Here is a 24,050-nt window from a genome sequence, read left to right as displayed (position 1 = left end):
TTAACTGTCACATGCACTACTTTACATAACACTATTGCACAGTCCTAGTATGTCACAGAGGTTGACACCACTGCCTACTGGTAGACATGAGGGGGGGCATATCATGGGCTCCACCAGCATAGTTTTGGGGACCAGGATGGGATGGGGCTCGGATCTGTGCCAGAGTGTACAGGGCATTACGGTTCCCAGGCTGCCACTTCTGCCCACAATAGAGGGGTGGGGGGTGGCAAACCTGAGAGTAGTGCCCCATGAGGCTGCCTTATAAGTGGGTGTATAATGGTGGGGCAGTTATAATGCCAAGGCACCTGTGGAGGGTGTCCATGTAGCTATCTTGGCAGGGAAGTCCCATGCTTGGACTCAGGACTGTGCAGATGGGCAGAGCCTCTGGTCTGTCTGTTTATTTGTTTTACTAACCATGTCTCCATGGTTGCTCAGTTTATATGGATGGGATTATAAAAGAGATACAAGGTAGGGCAGTGGATGTTGGAGCAGCCCTAACGAGAGGGCAGTGTTTGGAAACTCCCTGTACTGTTGTTTGCAGGTGATTCTGTGTTGTTAAGTGAAGACGAAGAGGAGCTGAAAGGCTTGGTGGATAAGTTTGGGAGAGTGTGTAAGAAATGTAATCTAAAGGTGAATATAGAGAACAGTAAAGTTATGACCTTTGAGAGAAATGAAGTTAGTGAATGTACAGTGAGGTTGGATAAGGAGGAAATGGAAAATGTCTGTCTATCTATCGTATCTATCTAAATTTTGCCAGATGCCTTTATCCTTTATACAGGGTGGCCACAAACAAATCGCCTCCCCGTTTCCCTGTTCCCCACCATTTCACTGCCCTGCTTCCAGTTCACACCGCCCTCTCTCATATACCTCTCCATTCCATCCCCCCCATCTAATCTTTGGCCTTCCCCTCCCTCTCTTCCCCTCCACCTCACTCACATACTGTCTCCTCATCAGTCTCTCACTCTCCATCCTCTCCACATGGCCAAATCACCTCAGTATGTTTCTCCTAACACTTCCTATCGCATCCACATCCACACCACAGCACTCCTTCACATCCTTATTTGTCAGTCTGTCTCTCCATGTGACACCACAGGCTCCTCTCAAATAACTCATTTCCAATGCTCACCCTCTTGACTTGTATCCCTCCAACAACGTCCAAGCTTCACTCCCATACGTTAGGGTTGGTATCACAATAATGTCATGTAATAAGTTTTTCACTTCCATGCTCACTTCCATGTTTCTTATCACTGCCTTCAAGGAACCAGCAACCTTTCTTCCTTGTTGTACCCTTTCAAGCACTTCACCCTCCAAACTTTCATCCTTACTCATCACACTACCCAGATACTTAAACGTACTCACATTTTCCATTTCCTTATCATCCAACCTCACTGTACATTCACTGACTTCACCTCTCTCAAAGACCATAACTTTACTCTTCCCAACATTCACCCTTAGATTCCGTTACTCTCTCAAACTCATCCACCAAGCCTTGCAGCTCCCCTTCGTTTTCACTTAACAACACAGTATCATATGCAAACAACAGTACAGGGAGTTTCCAAACACTATCCTCTCTCATTAGGGTCACTCCAACATCCACTGCCCTACCTTGTATCTCTTTAACAACCCCATCAATATACAGATTGAACAACCATGGAGACATGACACATCTCTGCTTCAACCCAACCTTCAAATAGAGAAACTCTCACTATCCACACACACTGCAGCCTTAGCACCCTCATAGATGCACTTCACAGCATTCAACAACTTCGCATCTACTCGGTATGTTAATACTTTCCACAATCCTTGTCTATCCATCCTGTCATATGTTTTCTCCAAATCCATGAAGGCCGCGTACAACTACTTTCCCTTCTCAAGATACTTTTCCACTAAAGATCTAAGAATGAATATCTGATCTACACAACCTCTTCCCTTCCTAAAGCCTCCCAGTTCTTCTCCAACTAACTCCTCTGTTATTGCCCTAACTTTGTCAGTATCCTACCGTATACTTTTCCTATTATACTAAGAAGACAAATGCCCCTATGATTACCACACACTTCTTTTTCCCCTTTCCATTTGTACAAGGGAATAATTATACCTGACTTCCAATCCTCCGGGACTCTACCTTCCTCCCAGGCCAATCTGCACATCTTCCACATCCATTCTACTACTATCTCTCCCCCATGCTTCAGCATTTCGTCACATGCTCCATCAATAGGAGCCCCCACAATCTCCTTAAAGTTGCCAGTGTTCACCGGATCATTAAATTGCGTGGGGTCACTAGCCAGCGAGAGCTTGTATACCTTCCTTTTAAAAGTTTTCTGTCGGGATTATTACTCATGCATAAAGCATTATACCAGTATTATATTCATCGTAGATATTTTACTTAAATGAGATTTACACTAAAAAGCTCTCCATGGAGTTTACTAAAAAGCATGAAAGCTTGTGTGTTTTTGCATTCAGCATATTTTCACCAAGTGTTATGAAAGTCAGTTGTTGGAAAATTATATCATACAGTTTCCAAAGATTGTAATCTTTCATCTGACAAATCCTGGCATGATTCTATCCATTATACACTTAATAATAGTAAGAATTGTACGGCTGAAATCTTACGGGGCTGAGATCAGCCGACCTGAATTTTGAAAGGCATGATATTCCTCATGCTTTTAGAAAACGTTTCAGTTCTGCTACAGTCTATTTTTCCACATATATTTTACCCGCACAGTGGACCATGACATTGCATTTTCTGGAATCATTGGGTAATTTCAAAAGGTGCAGGAGTTAGGTGTGGTGTATACACACCATAGCGCCACCCTGGGCCCCTGGCGGTGGGCGCACAAACTATGCCACACTACCATTAAGAAAGTGCCTCCATATGAGCTTAGTGGGTTCATACGATCTTCAATTGTTTAAGTACCATATTTCCCTCATTTCTTATGTAAGATACAATTTTTTTATTCATTTACAATTTGTCTTTACAGATTTACATTCATCACCTAAAAAAATGACTGTGATCAATACTCAGGCAACATAATACTTGCATGTAGACTGTCCCTTACCTGATGTGGATGCAACCTTCCATTTCTGTTATATTTTGATAAAGAAGTCATTTTTTCTTCCAGTATTGTAAGCAGATAAATAAAAAAATATCCTATTTTCAGTATAGTAACACAAAAATTGTATAACAGAGTAATTCAAGTTGACCCCACTTTTGCATTATACATTATCTGGCTAGCGGCGGCATCTTCTTCCAGTTTGTGGGGGCTCCTATTCCTGGGGCTTTCCCCATTTTGACTTTCTTCATTGCTTCCATAACTTCCATCCTACTGATTTCCACCTGTCGTTTCACCTCCCTCCTCCCAGCCATTCCCCAGCCACTTATACTTGCATTACTTTCATTCTTTATGTTCAACAGTTCATTAAAGTGTTCTCTCCATCTGCTCACTTTTTCTCCCTTCTCCACTAGTAATCTACCATTTTTATATTTCACTCCCCTACTAACTTCATTGCCACCCTGTCTTACTCTCTTTACATCTTTCCGGAACATTTTCTTACATCCCTCCACTTGACACTCAAATTCCTTCCAAATTCCTCCTCCACTCTCTTCTTACTCTCTCTTACTAATCTGTTCACCTCTCTCTTCCTTTCTACATATAACTCTCTCTTCCGTCTCTCAACTTCTGCCACACCCCTATTTCTAATCCATTCATTGTATGCTTTTTTCTTTTGTCCCACAGTCTGTGTCACCTCTTCATTCCACCATGCTGTTCCTTGCATCCCCTTTGTCTTCTTTTCACCCCTCACACCACCTCACAAGCTGCACATACTTCTTCTGTGAATATCAATGTCCCCCATCTGCTCCAATTCATATTTACCCAATCGTTCCTCCACTTCTTTCTTATATTCTGCCTTTTTCTCATCCTCTTGTGACCTTTCCACTCTTCTTGCATATACTCCTTCCTCCTGTCCTTCCCTTCTTCTATTTCTCCATTTTACTTGGACCTTGATTCTGAAGTCCACTCCCCCAACTTCTATATGCTCGTGCATCCATTACACATCATCTCATCCGGTCATCCACACACACATAATCAGTCATTGCCTTCCTTTCATTCAGTCCACCATCCACCCTTCTCATCACTCGTCATGTATACGTGTGGATCATCTTGTACCTGAAGAGGGTATTGGCCACCACCAACCCCCTTCTGGCACAAAAGTCCACTAAAGCACTGCCATTCTCATCTATCTCAGCAGGCACACCCCACTCACCAGCTACTTCATCCACCTTCACATTCCCTACTTTACCATTCATATCGCCAATCAAAAACACTGTATACACTGTATAGGAAAAAAATACTGAATTTAGTTTACTTAATATCGATATTCAACATCCACCAATAAATTATGAAGGAATATGATAATCTTTCACCACCACCATACATCGGCTAACAGGTGATCAGCCGTCTTTTGTTTTAGTCTACCATTGCATTCAGCTTGGTGCAGTCACTCCATGAGTGTGCATAGCTAACCCACAGAATGCTTATTTAACTGATAGTTTATGATGTCTTATTGATAATTGACATTCTTCGAAGTCTGAATTGTTGAAATTTTAATAATTGTTAAGGCCATTAGTGGTAGGTGGTGGTGACCATCATCCACTCACTTGATGTAATGCTGCCTACTTCTTCCTTAGCCTTTATTATTCTTTTTCTGTGCCTGCCCTACTCTCTTCCTATTTCTCCCATGTTTCCTGTCACTACTTAATGCTTTTCTTTCCATTACAGGTGGCTTTACATTGAGTGACAAGCCAAATGGTTTCCTGTAAGCCAAGAAACCATTTACAAAGCTGGGTGGTAACCATATAACCAAACCGTACGTGCTCCCTACGTGTCAAGTGGGTTGGTGGAGGGTTAGTGCCCCTCTCTGTAAAACAAATAACTCGGAGTCAAATGGCCACCCCATACGGGATTATGGCGTCTGGCAGTAGATAGATAGATAGAAAAACACTCTCTCATTCCTTTCAAACTTTTCCATGCACACTTCCACATTTGTCCAGAACTCTTTTCTCACTCAGCTTGCACTGTCTTGCGTTGGCACACACACACACACAATCACCCACATTTGTAGTCAAACTTTCAGTTTTACCACACAATCCTTGGGCCAACTGATCCATACTCTCATATATTCTCCTTCCATCCGTTACTCACAACAATACACACTTCTTCTTTTGCCCTCTCATTCACACATACTGCACATATACCCCATCCATACTCCCATTCTCACCCCTCCATTTAGTATTAGTTAATCCACATACATCCACTTTCGCACCCTCAAGCACCTGGACAATCTCTCTTTTTCACCTCATCATTTCCACCCCTTACATTCCACGTCGCCATCTGTATCAAGTCCTGTGTTCAGTCCTTAGTCGTCATCTTTTGGTCAGTCCTGGTCCGAGGCTTTTTGTTCATATTTTTAGTTAGTTGTTTTTCGGGGAGGGGCAATAACCCTACGCCAACCCACTTGCTGTCACATAGGGAACATGTGTTGGTTAGGTATAAGGTTACCATCCAGCGTTGTAAATGATTTCCTGGTTCACAGGAAATCATTTAGCTTGCCACTCGATGTAAAGCTACCCTAAAAACAGGGTACCACTACACTAACTGGGTGGATGATGGGCGCCCCCACCTACCACAAGATGTGAGTGCATTTAAGTACTTGGGTAGTGTGATGAGTAAGGACGGAAGTTTAGAGGATGAAGTGCTTGAAAGGGTACAACAAGGAAGAAAGATTGCTGGTTCCTTGAAAGCAGTAATAAAAAACAGGGAAGTGAGCATGGAAGTGAAAAAGTTACTGCATGACAGTATTGTGATACCAACTTTAATGTGTGGAAGTGAAGCTTGGACCTTGTTGGAGGGACAGAAGTCAAGAGTGAGAGCAGTGGAAATGAGTTATTTGAGAGGAGCATGTGGAGTCATGGAGAGACAGACTTACAAATGAAGAAGTGAAGGAGTGTTGTGGTGTGGATGTGGATGTGATAGGAAACGTTAGGAGAAGTACATTGAGGTTGTTTATCCATGTGGAGAGGATGGAGAGTGAGAGATTGACAAGGAGAGTGTATGTGAGTGGGTGGAGGGGGGGGAGAGGGAGGGGGAGGCCAAAGATGAGATGGGGGGATGGAGTGGAGAAGTATATGAGAGAGGAGTGTGTGAGCTGGGAGCAGGGCAGTGACATAGTGAGGGACAGGACGACATGGAGGGATTTGTTTGTGGTCACCCCTTACAGGATTTAGGTGTCTGGCAATAGAAAGACACTGTAGATAAATTTTACTGGCCTATCAACATCTGTGATCATGAGAAAAAGTAAATGTCCCTGTACTGAGTCTTGGGGAATCCCTTTGATCATACTCGTATTGCTTGGTCCAGACTGGGTTCCTTGGACTGACACCATTTGCTTCTGTTCATTAACCCCTACACCGCGGGCATGTTTACCGATATTTTGCGTGTGCCGCGGGGTTATTCGGGCTCCAACAGACTCTCAAAAAATATTTGCCAAAAATCAGTTATTAGTCCTAGAATATTAAACTTACGTATGCTTATGGCACATACCTTCAGCTTTCTCCTGGAATGTTTGTTGAGCCTTCGTCAGTTACCGTAGGACTTGTGGAGACCTCTGAAGTTGGGTAACGAAGTCTCCACTTTACACTTCCCGACAACCCGTAATATGATTACCACAGCCAGATATTAACACTATAAACATTACTCTATGATTCTCAAGTAGTTTGGGATCCATACTCCAAAAAAACCCCACTGTGAAAGCAATGAAAATTACGAGCGCGTCTGACCGTCGCACTGGCACTAGTTCGCTCTTGGTACTCTGTCCTTTATTATTCATAAAACCCCTCACACTTTATATTTCTATTACTATATAACACATATATATATCTACAGTCTTTATCCATAAGTTTCCTTCAGTAGTATTAGTTTATTGTCACTGTAGGGATTCAATTTCTTTCAGTAAAATACATAGCATTCACTTTCTCGTCCTGTATACTGGCATTGAGAGTGAATGTCACTTTCATCTTCACTCTCATAACTCATAGTATTCAGACATGCTAGAGTGAAACTTTCACTTTCATTACTCCTAGGGTATATACAGTACTCGTATTCTTATAATACAGTACTACTCATCTACATTTCTATTTACGTTCTCTATTTTATTTACGTTATTTCCATTTCCATTTTATTTACACTGTGTTATGCACTGTCACTTGAAGTAACTTATAAAACTATTTTCCATTGTTCACGTATATTTACATTCATTACTTTCACTTGCTGTTTACAAATTATTTACACATTATTTACAATTCCACTTGCACTGTTTTACTCAATAGAAAGATCGTAGTCACTCTTTTATCAATTGTCAGCCCTTTACCTCTTTCCACACGAGGTTTAGTTGGGGGTAAAGGTCACAGGGCCCTTTGCATGGGGGTGAAAAAGTCCCTGAAGTCAGCAAGAAGAAACAGACGTACCTCTACTTCGGAAGATGAGAGTAAACTGATAAGGGAGGGCCGTGGTAGAGGCCTACTTAGGGGATATTCAGTGCTACCAATGTTAGCTCTTGAAACAGCTATGTATAGCACAAATGATTGGCAGGAAATCTAGACAATACATTATAAATTAGGTAGTTCCAGGTGAATGTAAATATCACTTAGGCTTCTCCCTTCCCTCCTTACATGTATATTTATTACGAAAATAGATTATACAGCATATTTCAAGGGGAAAAAAACAGCGAAAATTAGCGAACGAGTGCACGTGAGGTGTTGTCAGGTGATAATTAGCCAATTCCAGGTGTATGGCACTCTCACTTACCTTATTTTTTTCTTGTATATATTATTTGGTATAAGAATAGGGCATAGGGCTTATTTCAATGGATGAAATCAGTGAAAAATTCCAGGGAAGATTTACTTAGCTGTAGCACGGCCGGGCAGGCGAGAGGATAGGGTAATGGAGGGGGGGTAGGGAGGGGAGTCAAGAACGGGGAGAAATGGCTAAATTGTCAACAATGGATGGGAGTACAGATGAGATTAGGAGTGCTGACTAGTGTTGGACATTGGCAGTACTGATAGATGATACAAGCCCCCACTTGGAAGCCCGGGTGAATTCAAAATCACACAGAATCACAAAAGCGACGCCCCGCGGTATGATCCCTTGCTCCCAAGCGTCACGAAAGTGACGCCCCGCGGTTAAGGGGTTAAGGAAGTTATGACGTTCTCAGATTTCCAGAGATGCCTAGTGCTTTCAGTTCATGGCAAGATCCACATAGGTAACATACAATATGTATTACGGCTTTTTTCCTTTAGTATTCCATCCTAGTGTACTACCGTAGCAGCTGTGAGAGACAGAAAATACTTGTGCCTGAAACCATGTTATTCATCACCAAAGGCACCAATTCTCTCTATTCAGTCATTTTCGTCCTTATTATCCTCTCCATGATTTTTACTGTGAGAAGTCAGTCACAGGCCTATAATACTTTACCAGGCCTTTTTTTCCCCCTTGAATAGGGTGGTACTATGTCTGCCTTCATTGCTGCAGGGACAGTACCTGAATTAATTGAATTTGTCTGTAATATTTGCTTTGGAATAATCAGTACATATGTACAGTTTTTAAGGAACTAAGGATGTAAACCATCTGGTGCTGCTTTTGAGTTTGGTGCAGTGTTTATTGCTGTTCTAATTTCTTCTCTTATGTGTATGTTTGTTAGAAGCAGGTGTGCATGCACTGTATGCTCCAGAAAAAAGGATGTTAGGGTCATTATTACCATGCTACTTTTTGGTGGGCTAAACACCATTATGTATTGCGTCAGTAGCAACAGGGGCCCTTTTGTGTGGATCTCTTTCCAGGATACTATTTTCATTCTAGTGGACCTACTGATGGTGAGCTTCTCATCTTCCTGTTTGTGTATGGAAAGTAAAACTGAGTTACAGTTTACCCCTAGATGCGATGCCCTGGCTTAGCGATGGGGGTACAATTACCACCATACCCCGTTAGACAATGGCTGCGCCCTGGTTTAACGATGGGCCCTCCAACTTTACGTCCACAGGCATTAGGCCGAAATTTTGAATCACGTGCGTTCCTGCGGCCAGCTGAGCCTGCCCGCCTCCAAGGAAGCGCAGAAATGCTCACGCAGCCCCCACAGCCATCGCGCACCCCTCGCTCATCCATATTCTTCTCGCACCAGCCATCTCAGAATAGGGAACTCTTATGCTCTCCTGCCACACACCATGTTGCATCACCAATGTTACACAAGCTGCTATCACAGGTAGTGCATCATAACTAAGTATGAGCAGTGCCGTGAGTAGAGCAGTGATACTAATTGTGTGTGGAGTGTGATTTTGTGTGATTTTTGGCTTAAATAAGTGTGATCATGTCTGGTTAGAGTGCTGCATGTGGTGGGGCTTGTGGTGGTGCTAGTGGAGGCCTTAGTCGGGATGGTAAGCAGCAGGCTAGTGTTGGTGCTAGCGATGTTCCTGCGAAGTGTGTGCGTAAAACTCAGTCTCTAGAAGTGAAACTAGATATTCTTAAGCACCGCGAAAAAGGCGAGGGTGCATGTGCTATCTCCTCGGCTCTCCACCTTGCCTAGTCGACTGTCTCCATCATCAAAAAGGGGAGACCATTAAGGCTGCTGCTCGGGAGGTTGCAACCTTATCTGCCTCCTGTATCACCCGCCAGAGAGAGCCTGCAATAAAGGAGCTGGAGCAGATGCTCTGCACCTGGGTGGAAGATCAGAACAGGTGGAAGGCACCCATGAGCCAGGCAATTATTTGCACCAAGGCTCTCTCACTATGGGAAGAAATCAAGGTGAGGCGGGATCTTGATGCTAGCGAGACCATCAAGGCTAGCCATGGGTGGTTTGACCACTTCAAGCGGGGAATTCATCTCAACCACGTGAAAATGTATGAGGTGAGGCGGCAAGTGCGGATACTGTGGCAGCGGCAGCGTTACCTGACGAGTTGAAACGCATCATTGCGGAGGGTGGCTGCAGTGCGAAGCAGGTCTTGAATTTTGATGAGACTGGGCTGTTTAGGAAGAGAATGTCCTCCAAGACATATCTTGCAACAGAGGAAATGTTTACGCCAGGGTTCAAGGCCTCGAAGGACTGGCTTATGCTCCTGCTTGGGGGCAGCGCCGAGGGCGACGTCAAGTTGAAGCCGCTCCTTGTCTACCACTCCAAGAACCCCAGGCCTCTGGTGGGGTATATGAAAGAAAATCTCGGGGTGATTTGGAAGTCTAACAAGAAGGCCTGGTTGACTTCCAACATCTGTTCATCATATATCCACTTGTTCCTCTCTAGTGTCCTGAAGAAGTACAGGTATGCCCTCAGGGAGAATTTGGCGAACAGATTCCTCGTGGTGGTAGACAACGCGCTTAGCCACCCGTATGTGATGAAGGAATGGGCAAGCAACATTATTGTGCTGTTCCTGTCCCCCAACATCACGTTGTTGTTGCAACCCATGGACCAAGGGGTGATCGCTAATTTCAAACCGTATTACTTCTGCCACACTATGCAGCGGTTGGTGATGGCCTGTGACAGTGACGATAGGACGACAGTGCAAAAGTTTTGGGAAGGGTATAAGATACTCCACACCATAGAGAACATCACTGCAGCATGGCGTGAAGTTAGCCAGCCCACCATGAATGTTGTGTGGCGGAAGCTGTGGCAAGAGTGTGTGCACTCCTTTACTGCCTTCCCTGAAGGCGTGCAAGTTCCACTGGTGCAGCGTATGTGGCAGGACATTGTTGAACTGCCGCATGAGATGGGCTTCAGGGAGGCTGATGAGAAGGATGTGGAAGAGATCCTCGAAAGCCACAGGGAGGACCTCAGCGACGAGGAGCTCCTCAATACGGAGATTCAACCCACACCAAGAGGCACAGGAGGAGGAGGTCGTCCCTGAAGTGCGAGCCCTCAATATTACAATTCTGAGGGAGATGCTAACCAAGCTGGATGAGATCATTGCGCTGATGTGCACATACAACCCTGTCCCAGGATGAAACAGGGACATGGCTAATCTGCTTGAGGAGGGGATGAAGGTGTATAGGATGATGCCGAAGGAAAAGAAGAGGGCAGCCAGGCAGACTAGAATCACTGCCGTCTTCAAACAGGCTTCCACCACGCCAGCAAGTCACACGATCTCCCAAGCCCTTGACGAGCAGAGCATCTCCCCAACCTTCAACCAGCAGAGCATCTCCCCTGCCATCGACCAGCTGAGAAACACTCAGGGTCTCCTCCTGCCAGGGACATGCTCAGCTCCAAGTGCTGGATCTAACCTTCAGCTGATCCCTGTCTCCCGTGTCACCTGTGTCTCCACTAAGGCATTCTGCCACTCCATTGCTGCCTTCCTTGCCCCAGCCCCCATCTCCCTCCTCACTTCGGCCACTGTTCCTGTCTCCCTCTCCGTGACATGAACCACCGCATCTGACTCCATCGCTACCTCGTCAGTCATCGCAGCGGTCTTCCTCACCATCTCACCAGTCATCGCAGCTGTTTCCCTCACCACCTCCTCTTTCATCGCATTGCACCCCATTGCCATCCCGAGAGCCATCACATTGCACCTCATCTCCATTGTCAGAGCCATCCCATCGCCACCGCCTGAGCCATAGCATTGCACCCCATTGCCACTGCCAGAGCCATCGCATCACACTCCATCGCCACTGCCTGTCATTGCATCGCACTCCATTGCCACCTCCAGAGCCAGTGCATCAGTCTCCCGCTACGATCCCATGGAGATGGGGTTTGAGGGCTTTGAGGAGGATGAGTGCGTGCTAGGGAGCACCACATATCCTCTAGCCTCAGGGGAATAGCAAGGATGATGACCAAGACTGGACATGGACTTACAAGATGTAAGTGATGAGAGGTGTTTGATATTTTCTAACCTATTTTTTCTTATGATTTTTGGATTTTGTATGTTGGTTTTAGTGAGTTGTTTACAGGTGTTAGGCTTAGGTTAGCTTCCTTTACAACTGTTAGGCCATTTCGATTGGCTTTAAACTTGTTTTGGGGCTCATTTGGGTGGGTTTTGGACTTGGTTGGGGGGGGAAACCCAAGGCCGCTAAACGCTTTCCATTACTTTACATATTAAAAGTACCCTGATATATGATACCCCACCTAACGATGGGGTTTAACTTAACCTGTCGCGTGCCAGTGCCATTTTAAAATGGTCTGACATAATTCCGCAGCCAGTGCCAATTCCGTTTTAAAACAATTTAAAATAAAAAAAATTCTCTGTGACCACATTTTTCAAGATTGGCAGGTAAAAATTGGCAGGCATGTATGGTAACTGTTCTTCCATCATCCCCCAGGCTGTCAAGGCAGTACACTCACTCGCTCCCCCCCCTCATGCATGCTTTGCCTCACTCTGCATGCATGCCTCACACAGTGCTGTACATAGTGAAGGCATTTTGTATACATTTTCACGTTTCATTTTGTTTCGTTTCATTTTTAACTGCTCCAACATGCTTGCATGTGTCGGCCTTGGTCACCTAATGGCGGCTCTCCATGCTGCATGCTCTGTTGCAGCCACCCTGTTCAGTCCCTTAACCCTGAGGTCACACTTAATGACCTCATCTCATGTCTTTCTCGGTCTACCCCTCATAACCCCACCCTCAATATTAACACTTCTCACCTTCCTCACCCAAGTATCATCCCCCATCCTCTCCACATGCCCAAACCATCTCAATCTACCCCTCCTCATCACAACACCAATACACTCCAGTCCCATCCTACCTCTCAACTCTTCCATCATAAACCCAGCCCCCCCAGACCTTGGACGCAGGGACACGTTACACATCCACCTAATCATTATCATTTCTGTATGGCTGAGCCTGCGAATATCCTCCTCCTTTACTGCCCAGGTCTCACTACCATACAGCATTACACTCCTAACACATGCTGCATACAAAGACCCCTTAGCATGTAGAGAGAGTCCTCTCAATGTCAGGAGAGGCAAGAGCTCCCTTAACTTCTTCCAACCACTTCTTACCCTAGCCACAGAGCTAGCTCCAGCCCCACCTCCAGCACACAACATGTCTCCTAAATAACAAAACTCTTCCACACACTCAAGAGATTCACCAGCAAGTTCAGTCCTTTCACACCTGACAATCTCCATCTGCTCTCCCCGACACGCCGCACACATAAAATCAGCATTATCTCGCAGTCTGCCTCTGCTACCACTACATCTCTTGTGCAGCCATTTATCACAAACACCGCACAAGATGGAATTACTTCCCATGCCCTAGTGGCAAACTGCACATGACCACTCTCCCTTGTCTTTGACTACGGCCACCAACCCTGGATATCATCACTTTTGTTTTATCTGGATTTACCCTTAAGCCCTTGTGCCCCATTCCATGTCTCCACTTCCTAAACCTTTCCTCCACCTCCCTTTCATTCTCTGCAATCAACACCAAGTCATCAGCATACAACATCTCCCACGGGAGTCTTGTTTCTGGAGTCACTTGAGAGGGCTTCAAGTACCATGATAAACAACATAGGACTCAAAACTGATCCCTGATGCACACCAACGTTCACGGAAAACTCATCACTTAAATTTCCATTCACTCTTACCTGGGTGCGAGCACCCACATACATAGCCATAACCATCCTAACCAGCCACTCCTCCAAGTCAAGCTTTCTCATTGCCCACTTCACCTCCTCTCTAGGGACTCTGTCAAAGGCCTTTTCCAAATCAACAAAAACAAAATACAGATCCCTTTTCTTACCAATATATTTTTGCTGAAGCTGTTGAACAATGAATATGGCATCAGTAGTTCTCCGACCTGGCATAAACCCTAACTGCATCTCGTTTACATTCACTCTTTCTCTAATCGTACCTTCTAAAACTCTCTCAATTACCTTCATTATCTGATCTAAAAGCTTTATACCCCTATAGTTTCCTCTTTCCTGGGCATCACCCTTCCCTTTATACACATTTACAGTTACACTCTTCAGCCAATCATCTGGGACAACATAATGACATGTTGTACCTGTCTTCAAGTAGGTGTAAGATAATGCATTCACAGTGAGAGAGACATGCAAATTGTGATAGATGTTGATAAGTAATCAGAAAAGTGTACTGAACATTGCTATATCTTCCCAGCATAAATACCTGAGTATACCTTACATAGAAAACGGCTTTCACTCACCGACGTGGTGAGCGTGAGAGAGCGGGTATACTGTACTTGTATATGAGTATGCAGGACTGAATAAAACCTATTTCCGAGCTTTGGTGAGCATTTTAATGGTGAAATTTGTTGTTTTCACATCAAAATCTATCATTTTAGCCAATAAAAAAAAAGGTCGAAAAAATGGCCAGCGTGGAGACGACCCATAGGGCTATAAATAGCTGGCACGCGGCAGGTTAACCAATGACATAATTAAACTGGGGTATACATGTATCTTTGATGTTAGTCACAGCTTGCACTTCTTCCCTTCTCCTCTGGTCTTCATGTGACTGTACATCCCTGATGCTATTCTTAATTTTTTCTTTGATCTTAAGGAGTTTTACTTAAGGCATCTGGCAATAGATAGAAACAGGCATACCCAGCTTTAACAGTGTAATTGGCTAGGTAAAACCCCATTGTTAGGTGAGGTATCATATATCGGGGTACTTTAACATGTAAAGTAATGTGGAATGTTTACCAGCCTTGGATTTCCCCCCAAACCAAGCCCAAAACCCACCCAGATGAGCCCCAAAACAAGCTTAAAGCCAATCTAAATGGCCTAACAGCTGTCAAGGAAACTAAGCTAAGTCTAACACCTGCAGATAACACACTAAAACCAACAAATAACATCTGAAAATCATCAAATATGTCTGGAAAAAATCAAGCTTAGTAAACTGTACCTCAAAATGACAATGTCCACCCCACCATTAGCTAAAACACAATCTAAGTCTAAAAACAGTTTATAAATCAACCTAAACACACAATTTTAGTCTGACATATCATCAAAATCGTAAAAAAAATATCAAGACCCATCGTTAAACCAGGGTTTGGCCATTGTTAGGCGGGGTATGGTGGTATTTCTACCACCATCGTTAAGCCGGGGTATTGCATCTAGGGGTATCATATATCAAGGTATTACTGTAGATAGGTAGATAGTATGGCCATAAAGCCTGTAACAGTTCTTTAGGAAGACACTGAACATACTATCACTGCCCTTCCCTCTAAATATGTTTTCCCATTCAGTCTTACTGAGCTCCAATTTAATGTGGGTCCAGTTGATATGTGGCCTACAGAAATATAGAAAAGTCTGAAGAAAGTTCCCTCCCCCCTCCAACTCTGGGCATAGGCTTCACAGTCTGTTCCCGAGGCCCATTAGTCCTCCTACGTACCGTAAACCTCCACGTCACCACGTCGTCGCAAACACCCACCATCCATAATGAATACATGCTAGGGCTGTTTCATACAGGATTGGTGTATTGGTATTAGTGGGAATATTTTTATGACATGTCAGCTGATCTTCTAGGAGATCAGTAAAGTCTGCTCTATGAAATTTAACTCTGTTGCTTTCCACAACTGAGATTCAAGCCTGGATCCATTAGGTCTGCGGGCTACCTCTCTACTAATTCAGCCACCAGCTTTATGACTATATTGTTCAGTTTAGTTCCACCAATTCCATTAACAATGGCTTTGGTAAGTTTGTCCATCCATCCATCCATTGCCAGTGATCTGGCATTATTGTGGCCATTACAATACGATGTGCTACCCAAAAGTTCCAATAATTTGAACAGAGGGAACCAAACGTTTGCGGTTTTGCCTTTTGCTGCTAGGAGGAATCAGCAGCACCCCTTGTGGATCAGTGTGGCCTCAGTCGTGTCTGTGAGCGGACTTGTTGATATACGCTTACTATTGTAACGTGGTGTGTAGGTGGTTTGGCAGTTTTGCAATGGCAGACCTCACGGAACAAAAAACCTGCATCAAGTTCTGCTTCAAGATCAACAAGACGGCTGCAGAAACTCACTGTTTGCTTCAGCAAGCCTCTGGTGACTATGCCATATCCCAAAGCAGAACATTTTTCTGGTACAAGTGATTCAAGGAAGATGAACGTCCGTCGAAGACGATGACCGATCTGGACGACCATCAACGGCAACAACACCAGAAAACGTCTGAAATGTTGATCAGGCTATCCTTGCAGATCGTAGATGAACTATCCGTGATGTTTGTGATATCGTTGGACTGTCATATGGGAGCTTGCAATACATTTTGTCAGACGTGTTGGGCATGAGACGTATCGCTGCAAAATTTGTGTCGAGACCGCTAAGTGACAAGCAGAAGGCACATCGCGTTGCAGTTTGCAGGGAATCAGGTCAGAGATGATTCCACCTTTATCTCCAAGGGCATAACTGGTGATGAGTCATGGGTTTATTGTTAAGACCCAGAGACAAAGCAGCAGTCATCGCATTGAAAGTCTCCCAATTCACCGAGGCTGAAAAAAGTGCGTTAAGTTCACAGCAATGTCAGGTCGATGTTGATAGTTTTCTTCGATATCCAAGGGATTGTTGACAAGGAACTCATCCCACCCGGTCAGTCTGTCAGTGGAAAGTTTTACTGTGAAGTATTGCAGCGTCTGAAGAACATCCGCCGCAAATGTCCAGAACAGTGGAAGAACAAAGACTGGGTCCTGCATCATGACAATGCCCCTGCCCACACATCAATTGTTGTCCGGCAGTTCTTGGCTTCCACTGACACAGTAGCCATTCCCCACCCACCTTATTTGCCTGACCTTGACCCCTGTGACTTATTCCTGTTTCCTAAGCTGAAATTACGACTGAAAGGGTGTCGATTTGACTCGATTGAGGAGATCCAGAGAGAACCACCGTGTACATGCCCAAGGGGACTATTTCGAAGGTGACAGTGAGAACTAGGAGGTAAGGTAACTTAATTTCCTACAATATTCAAATTACTGAAACTTTTGGATAGCACCTTGTATATGAGTTCATGATGTTTTGATTAATGCTAAAAATGAGGTTTAGAATGTTCTGACCTTTGGTAGGCAGTTTGGCGAACTGAGTCATGTATCATTTGCGATTTGGATGAACTCTGCCGGACATTTCTCATTGGCGGACCCATCACTTATTGTCTTGGTAGTCCAGCATATGCTAGGGGGATTGAAGTCTCCCTTTAGTAAAGACTATATACAGGTGGCCCTCCAGATGCGCGGAATCAACTTTTTAATGGGTATGGGTGTAAGAAGTTGGAGTAAATATGTAGCTGATTTGCCTGCACTCATGTGTGGGCAAGTTATCAGCTATTTGTGATATTTTATGCTGCTTTCAGATCCCAGATACAGTATGTGCACGCTTTCTCACAGGGAGTGATTTGCGGTTGTAGAGGCATTTACTGGAGGGCGCACCAAACATTCATGGAAAATCCACATTCACAGGGGTCTGTGTCCCCTAACTTCTGCTAATGTGGAGGGCTGCCTGTATCTGGCGTTGGTAATTCATTGAGTAGCGATACAAGAATTTCACTGACATCTAAACTCTGCCACAGTATATATACTCTGTTCCATATAAAGTGGCAGAGAAGCTACGCCCAAGTCCTAGTCAAACGCAGGTGACCGTACAAAGGGATAAAAGTGACCTCACCTGACTCTTTCTCTAGCCTACTCTCCTGGGAGAGAGAGAGAGAGAGAGAGATTTGAACTGTTTATTGTCTAATCTTCAAATATAGCAATAATATTTTTCTGACCTAATATTAATCCTACATCCAATCCAAACATGAATTTGTGTAATTTGAAGGCATTATTACATGTTCTATCTTGATTTGCAAACCTAAGAAAATCACCAATTCATCGCGAAATGGTGAAACGTTATAATTATTAAAATATCAGGCATATGATTTGCTGAAAGTAATGTCTATCAAGATAGAGTATTATATAAAAAAAATGATGAAATACACATTACCCTCTCTCTCTCTCTCTCTCTCTCTCTCCCTTCTAGCGTGTGTGAGTGTGTGTGATTAATAGGAAAAGGGAAAGTTTCTCCCTTTCCCTCCCCACCCTCTCTCTTTGTTCTTTCCTCCTTCCCTCCCTCCCTCCCTCCCTCCCCCCCTCCCCCCTCTCTCTCTCTCTCTCTCTCTCTCTCTCTTTTGTATAATATTAAACAAATTATGTACAGTATATGGCCTATATTTATATTTACGACTCTTATTTACAATAAGTATACACAAGACACCTCACACAACACTTGTTCATTCATCTTCAGCGCTGCTGGACTCGTTTGATATATTGATAATAAAATTTTTTACCATGTGGCTTACAGCAATGTCATTTCTCATAAATTCTTCTTTTTTGTGTGTGTGTGCCACACATTTCTGCCAGTTTTCTGCTGTTACTTTTTCTATCACATTTCTCGTCAGCTCTTCGATCACTCGTAATTTTTTAGAAGAATTTGAGTTTCTCTTCCTCACATCATCTTTGACCTGAGCCCAAATCAGCTCTATGGGGTTGAGCTGGCAATGATAAGGAGGAAGCCGCAGCACCTGGTGACCATGATTATTGACGATTTCATCAATTTCAAACAATTGCTTGTCTTTTTTTTTTTTTTTTTCCCACTTGGTGTAGCAGCTCAGCCTTAGTGTACAGAGGGTTATGAGGGAGGTTGTTATCAAGAAGCCACTTTATAATTTCTTGTTTTCATATGCTCTGTGTTGATGCTTATGATTTTGCAGTGGTATGATGCGTTGCCCATTACTATAAGTTACCTGGGCAGGATGTTGAGAAGCATCATCAAGGGCGTTCCAGGAAATGCTGCATGTGACCTCAGGGCAAAAGCTCCACCAATCTTGACCTGAGGCTAAACGCATTCCTGAACCAGTACGGGTCAGCAGGTTCTCCACTCATGCATTCCCTCCTTCCTCTTCTTTGTTACCATTCATCTCAAGCTATACTCACCCAAGAGTCCCAGCATGTTCCACATATTTTCATAAGAACTGTCGTTAGAGAATATTCTTTATATACGCCTGCGTGGGAGCATTGTGTGTGTGTGTGTGTGTGTGTGTGTGTGTGTGTGTGTGTGTCTGTGATGAATGGGAAATTTTGAAACCGGTCTTAAATAGTTTTTAAATATTAATACAACAATCATGTAAGTTGCTAAAAGTAACATATAAGGACATACTGTAAGAAGAGAGCAAAACTGCAGTAGACCTTTTGGTCCATGCTAGGCAGCTCCAACAGGAAAAAGACTAATCTATGCCAATAAACATAAGGATAGTACAGAAGAAGGCTCTCCACAGAAAATACACACACATACATGCACCTACACCTACACGCGCGCGCGAGACACGCACGCACGCACGCACTCTCTCTCTCTCAGGAGAGGAAGGAGAAGGGAGGGGCTGGAGGAAAGAGGGGGATAATCCTTCAAAGGTCACCTGCATTCTACATTTGACCCAGACTTGGGAAGGAAAATACAGGTTTCTCTCGGCCAGTTTTTATGGAACAGACTATAGTATTTGGTGAGTGATAAATGTTTATGAGGATAAACTCTAATATCTTCACATATGCTTCAGTCATCTCTCTGCTACTTTTTGAGAAAGATGTTAGTATCTTGGCAGTAGCCATCAGATCTTGTATCATATTGACTGCAACTCCTTCATGACTTCTCTCTTTCCTATCAGACCTGAATACCGAATAGCTTCGTAAGTTAACTTCTGCATCTAGTATTTCTCTGTTGAAATGCATTTCTGTAAGTGCCAAGAAAACTAAGCCTTCTTCTGCCAATTCATTCATCATTGGGATCTTGACGTGATTGCATTCTGGATAGAGGCCCTGGATGTTTCATGCAAGGAAGCTGATTAATGGCCAGTGCATCTGTCTTTGTTTCTTCTCTAGTTTTTCATTCTTCTCTATCAGGCACTCCAGCATTCCTTGTGTCCGAATTTGTGAGTCTTTAATTTTCAGCTTTAATCTCACTGCAGTAAAAATTTTGTCTGATAACTTGATTTTTCTTTCTATTTTATTTATAGCAATGCTTTAATTTAGTGAATGAATATGATAGCTAATTCATATGGATTTGATATAAAGCGTTAGGAGAAATACCGGTACTGTACATTGAGATGGTTTGGCCATGTGGAGAGGATGGGGAGTGAGAGACTGATGGGGAGAGTGTGAGTGAGGAGTTGGATGGTGGGAGAGGGAGGGGGAGACCAAGGATGAAATAGAGGGATAGAGTGTAGAGGTATATGATTGAAAGGTGTAAGTTGTGGAGGGGGCAATGAAATGGTAGGGGACAGGGCGGCATGGAGGCGATTTGTTTGTGGCCACCCCTGATGGGATTAAGGCATCAAGCTTTTGGTAGATCATAGATGATTGCAAAGGGACATGGCTATCGCTATATTTTTACAAAATCATAATCACTTGTATTAGGTCACGAAGGAATGTTGTTTAGCCTACGATTCTTTAAGTGCCATTGTTTTCGTTTAACAAACAGCCAGTATTCGCATCCATATATCTCAAGCCCTTCTTTGTTTGTTAAATAAGTTGATAAATAGAGTTAAGTGAATAATGGGAATACATCTTATGGCAGTAAATCTTTGACAGGAAAATCTTTGCTTCAAAGGGAATCGTGCATCAGAACCTGTTGAGAGAACAAATAAAGAAAGCCAAAGACCATCACCAGGAAAGAACTGCATTTTCCAGTGTCTGAGTACAATGATCCCTTGGTTATCATGTACCTGGTTATAGAAGTGTTTGTTATCTGTGCTATATGAATATCTGCACTCTTGCTGTTATCATGCATTTTTATATGCTAAAAAGGCTAAAAAAAAACATCATGCACCTGAGGTGGTTTCTGTGGAATGATGGTGCAAAATCTATGGTTTCTGATGACTGGCAGATTAATAGATGAGTCCTTACTTGAGGAGTTAATCCCAGCAGTGGAGACCAGTAATTCTCCACCCCCTAGCCTCAGAATCTCAAGCCCATCTCAGGTCTTTGTATGGTACATGATTCATCCATATTGTGCCCTTTTCACCATATTCTGTTAACCTAACCATGCTTTTGTGTGTTTGTGATACTTTCCATAGCAGTTTGTGTATACAGTAAAACCTCGATATAATGAACTTCAATAGACCGGAATTCACTTTTATCGGAATCGAGGAGCTACCGGACTGAATTCCTATATATTGGAAAAGTCTGATAAAGCCAGAAGCAGTCCGGACTGCCTGACCACTTCAGGTATGTTCACCACAATAAAGCAAATAAAAGACATGTTTGTCAGTGCACAGTACAGTATTATTATATATATTATACTATTTGATTAATGTAGTGAAGTTATAACACAGTACAGTACCACAATGATAGTCAAAACAGTTTTAAAACCATTCATGCTATCCGGACTAATGTCTGATACAGTACATCGGAAAAAGTCCAAGTTAGCAGGGGGAAGTCCGGATATCGCTTTTATCTGAATTTCGCATTTTTCGGAGTGGCTTGGGCCCCAATTAGTCCGTTATAGTGAAGTCTTACTGTATTTGTTAGGTCTAAATTGTCGTTAAGTGAAAATTTGGGTTTTGCAAGTCATGAACATATGACTTGTAGTGCTGGATAATGTTGATGGTTGTATTTTTGTGCTTTCTTTTCCAGTTTCAGAATTCTTACTAGTACCCATCTCATTAATTGGTGGGAAGTGGATTTAGATGATGACTGCTGCTGTACAGTAAATCATAGCTGCCTGTGATATCTGAGTATCTTGTAATTGCACAGTGACAGTGCAGTCCAAAATATTGTGGCTGGCAACTTCATTCCATTTATTAGTAGGAAGCATTATTTTGTTAATAATTATATAGTACTATATACAGTATTCTGTTAATGGTTTGGTTTATTTGCAGAAAGGGAGCAATTACCAGGAGATGAGACTGAGAGAATGATTCACAGTCATAAGATTTTGTCCAAGCGTCCTGCAGATGATATTCCTGTCCCAAAGAAGAGTAAGTTAGAGGTGTAAAAAGCATATTGATACTGTTGGTTTTCTCTCAGTTATATGGAAACCTTGGTAATGGTGTTCTGGTGATTATGTGGATTTTTGGATAAGCTTGCCAAGTACAGTTTGGTTTCTATAAAACACAAGATGAATTCTGGGGCCTTGTGATATTTAATGTTTGTACTAAATCGCGACATGTTTGCATGATAAATGAGGGGGTTGCTTGTGCTGTCTTAGTTTTGTGCTGAATGGTGGCATATTTGCATAGAATGAGGGGGTTCAGTTCTGGAATCTATTATTTTCCTTAGAAACATATCCTCACGCAATCCCATTAGAACCTTATGCATGAATTATATCACACCTTTAACAAACTTTACTCTGCTTTTACACAGAGTCCTACCATTTTTCTTATTTTTTTATTTATTAGAGTGGCCAGCATGACCCTTTTCTCTCAAACAGTAGACACTCATTATTGTGGACCCAAGTTCAATTGATTTTGGAAGTGACACACAAAGTCCATTGGTCACAATAGATCCATCAGCAATCACAACCCCTCTAGAACAACCCACCATGACCATTGAATTAGGAAGTGTGCATTAAGCAGCTCATTGGTGCTTCCAGTCTTTATTGTGTTTATTTTACAAGGCTGTGGTACACATGATCTGTTGTCTTCCCTGAAATACAACAGTGCCTTCCGTTGAATGTTTTTTCATACTCAGTTTTCATTAACTGTTGTATGGCATTGAAGTATGTATATCAAGTGGTAGCAATAATAATAATAATCCATCTATCATCCAGTCCAATGTTGCCCCATGAGAAGCGTAGGAGCTCGGGGCTGGGCAATTTGGTCTTGACATTTAAGATGAGAGTGACCAACCTCACTCATCCCTGAGTGGCATTACGTGAGCAATATACCCCAACCACCCCTTGGATATAAACCTACACTGGCTCAATCCGATTGGAGTGCCGTAATTACCCACTAAACCACCAGGTGCCAAAATTTTGTTATATGATCACCACCCAGCATAGTACACAGTTTCTTGGTGTACGGGAAACCATTTGGCATGTCATTCAGTGTAGAGGCACCCACAGGCAGAATGAAGAGGAAAGAATGAAGGAAAGAACAACAGATGAGGATGGAAGGAAAGAAGGGTGGAGGAGGGGAAAGGGCAGACACCTGAGAGCAGTGCTACATCAAGTGAGTGGATAGTGAGCATCACCACCTTTTAATAATAATACATCCATCCATCTATCCATCATCCAATCCTACATCGCCCCACGAGAAGCGTAGGAGCCCTGGGCGAGGCAGTTGGTCCCGACATTTAAGATGAGAGCGACCAGCCTCACTCATCCCTGAGTGGCATTACATGAGCAATCAACCCCAACCATCCCTTGGATATAAACCTTCACCGTCTCAATCCGATTGGAGCACAATAATTACCCACTAAACCACCAGGAGCCAAAATTTGGTTATATGGTTACCACCCAGTGTAGTAAATGGTTTCCTGGTGCACAGGAAACCATTTGGCTTGTCACTCAGTGTAGAGTCACCCACAGGCTGAAGGAAATGGAAAGAATGAAGGAAAGAAAGACAGAAGAGGGAGTGTAAAGTCACCCGTAGGCAGAAGGACAAGGAAAAAATGAAGGAAAGGAAAACAAGAGAATGGAAGGAAAGAAGGGTGGAGAGGAAAGGGCAGACACCCGAGAGCAGCACTACATCGAATGAGTGGATGGTGAGCGCCCCTAATAATAATAATAATAATAATAATAATCTGGTCATTTGTTTCTCAGCATTGCCAGTTCTTCCATAGGGAATTCACTAGTGCTTGACACACATGTACACCCTCCCAAAAAAGTATTGGCGCCTTTGGGTACGATGGTTGTGAAAATGAGCAACCTCCGCAGTCATGCATGATCCTATAGATGTGATGCATCAAAACATATACCACCCAGTAAGTGAATCTTTTTTACAATTTTGAGTTCCAATAATTACCAAATATAAGATTTGCACTTATAATTACAGGAAGCCCCATTTATCACAATGCTTCATCCGTGTTTCAGAATGATATGTGTTGTAAGA

The 24,050-nt window shown here is 43.2% G+C and overlaps 1 protein-coding gene across 2 annotated transcripts in view; it reads left to right on the top strand.

Moving 5' to 3' along the window:
• pit (probable ATP-dependent RNA helicase pitchoune) overlaps positions 1-24,050 on the top strand; it is a 341,853-nt gene that overhangs the window by 9,965 nt on the left and 307,838 nt on the right. The window contains exon 2 of one of the 2 annotated variants that reach the window (XM_080282377.1): positions 21,879-21,977. The exons of the other annotated variant lie outside the window; for it this stretch is intronic. Coding sequence (XP_080138503.1) covers positions 21,879-21,977 — 99 coding nt within the window. The remainder of the gene's footprint in view (positions 1-21,878; positions 21,978-24,050) is intronic. 2 annotated transcript variants of the gene reach the window in all.

The sequence above is a fragment of the Coenobita brevimanus genome, chromosome 93 (genome assembly GCF_032717465.1).
Source record: "Coenobita brevimanus isolate Jiangsu-jjx chromosome 93, ASM3271746v2, whole genome shotgun sequence".
Taxonomy (NCBI): Eukaryota; Metazoa; Arthropoda; class Malacostraca; order Decapoda; family Coenobitidae; genus Coenobita; species Coenobita brevimanus.
The sequence above is the reverse complement of the archived record's forward strand: the minus strand, read 5'-3'. Positions and strand labels throughout refer to the sequence as shown.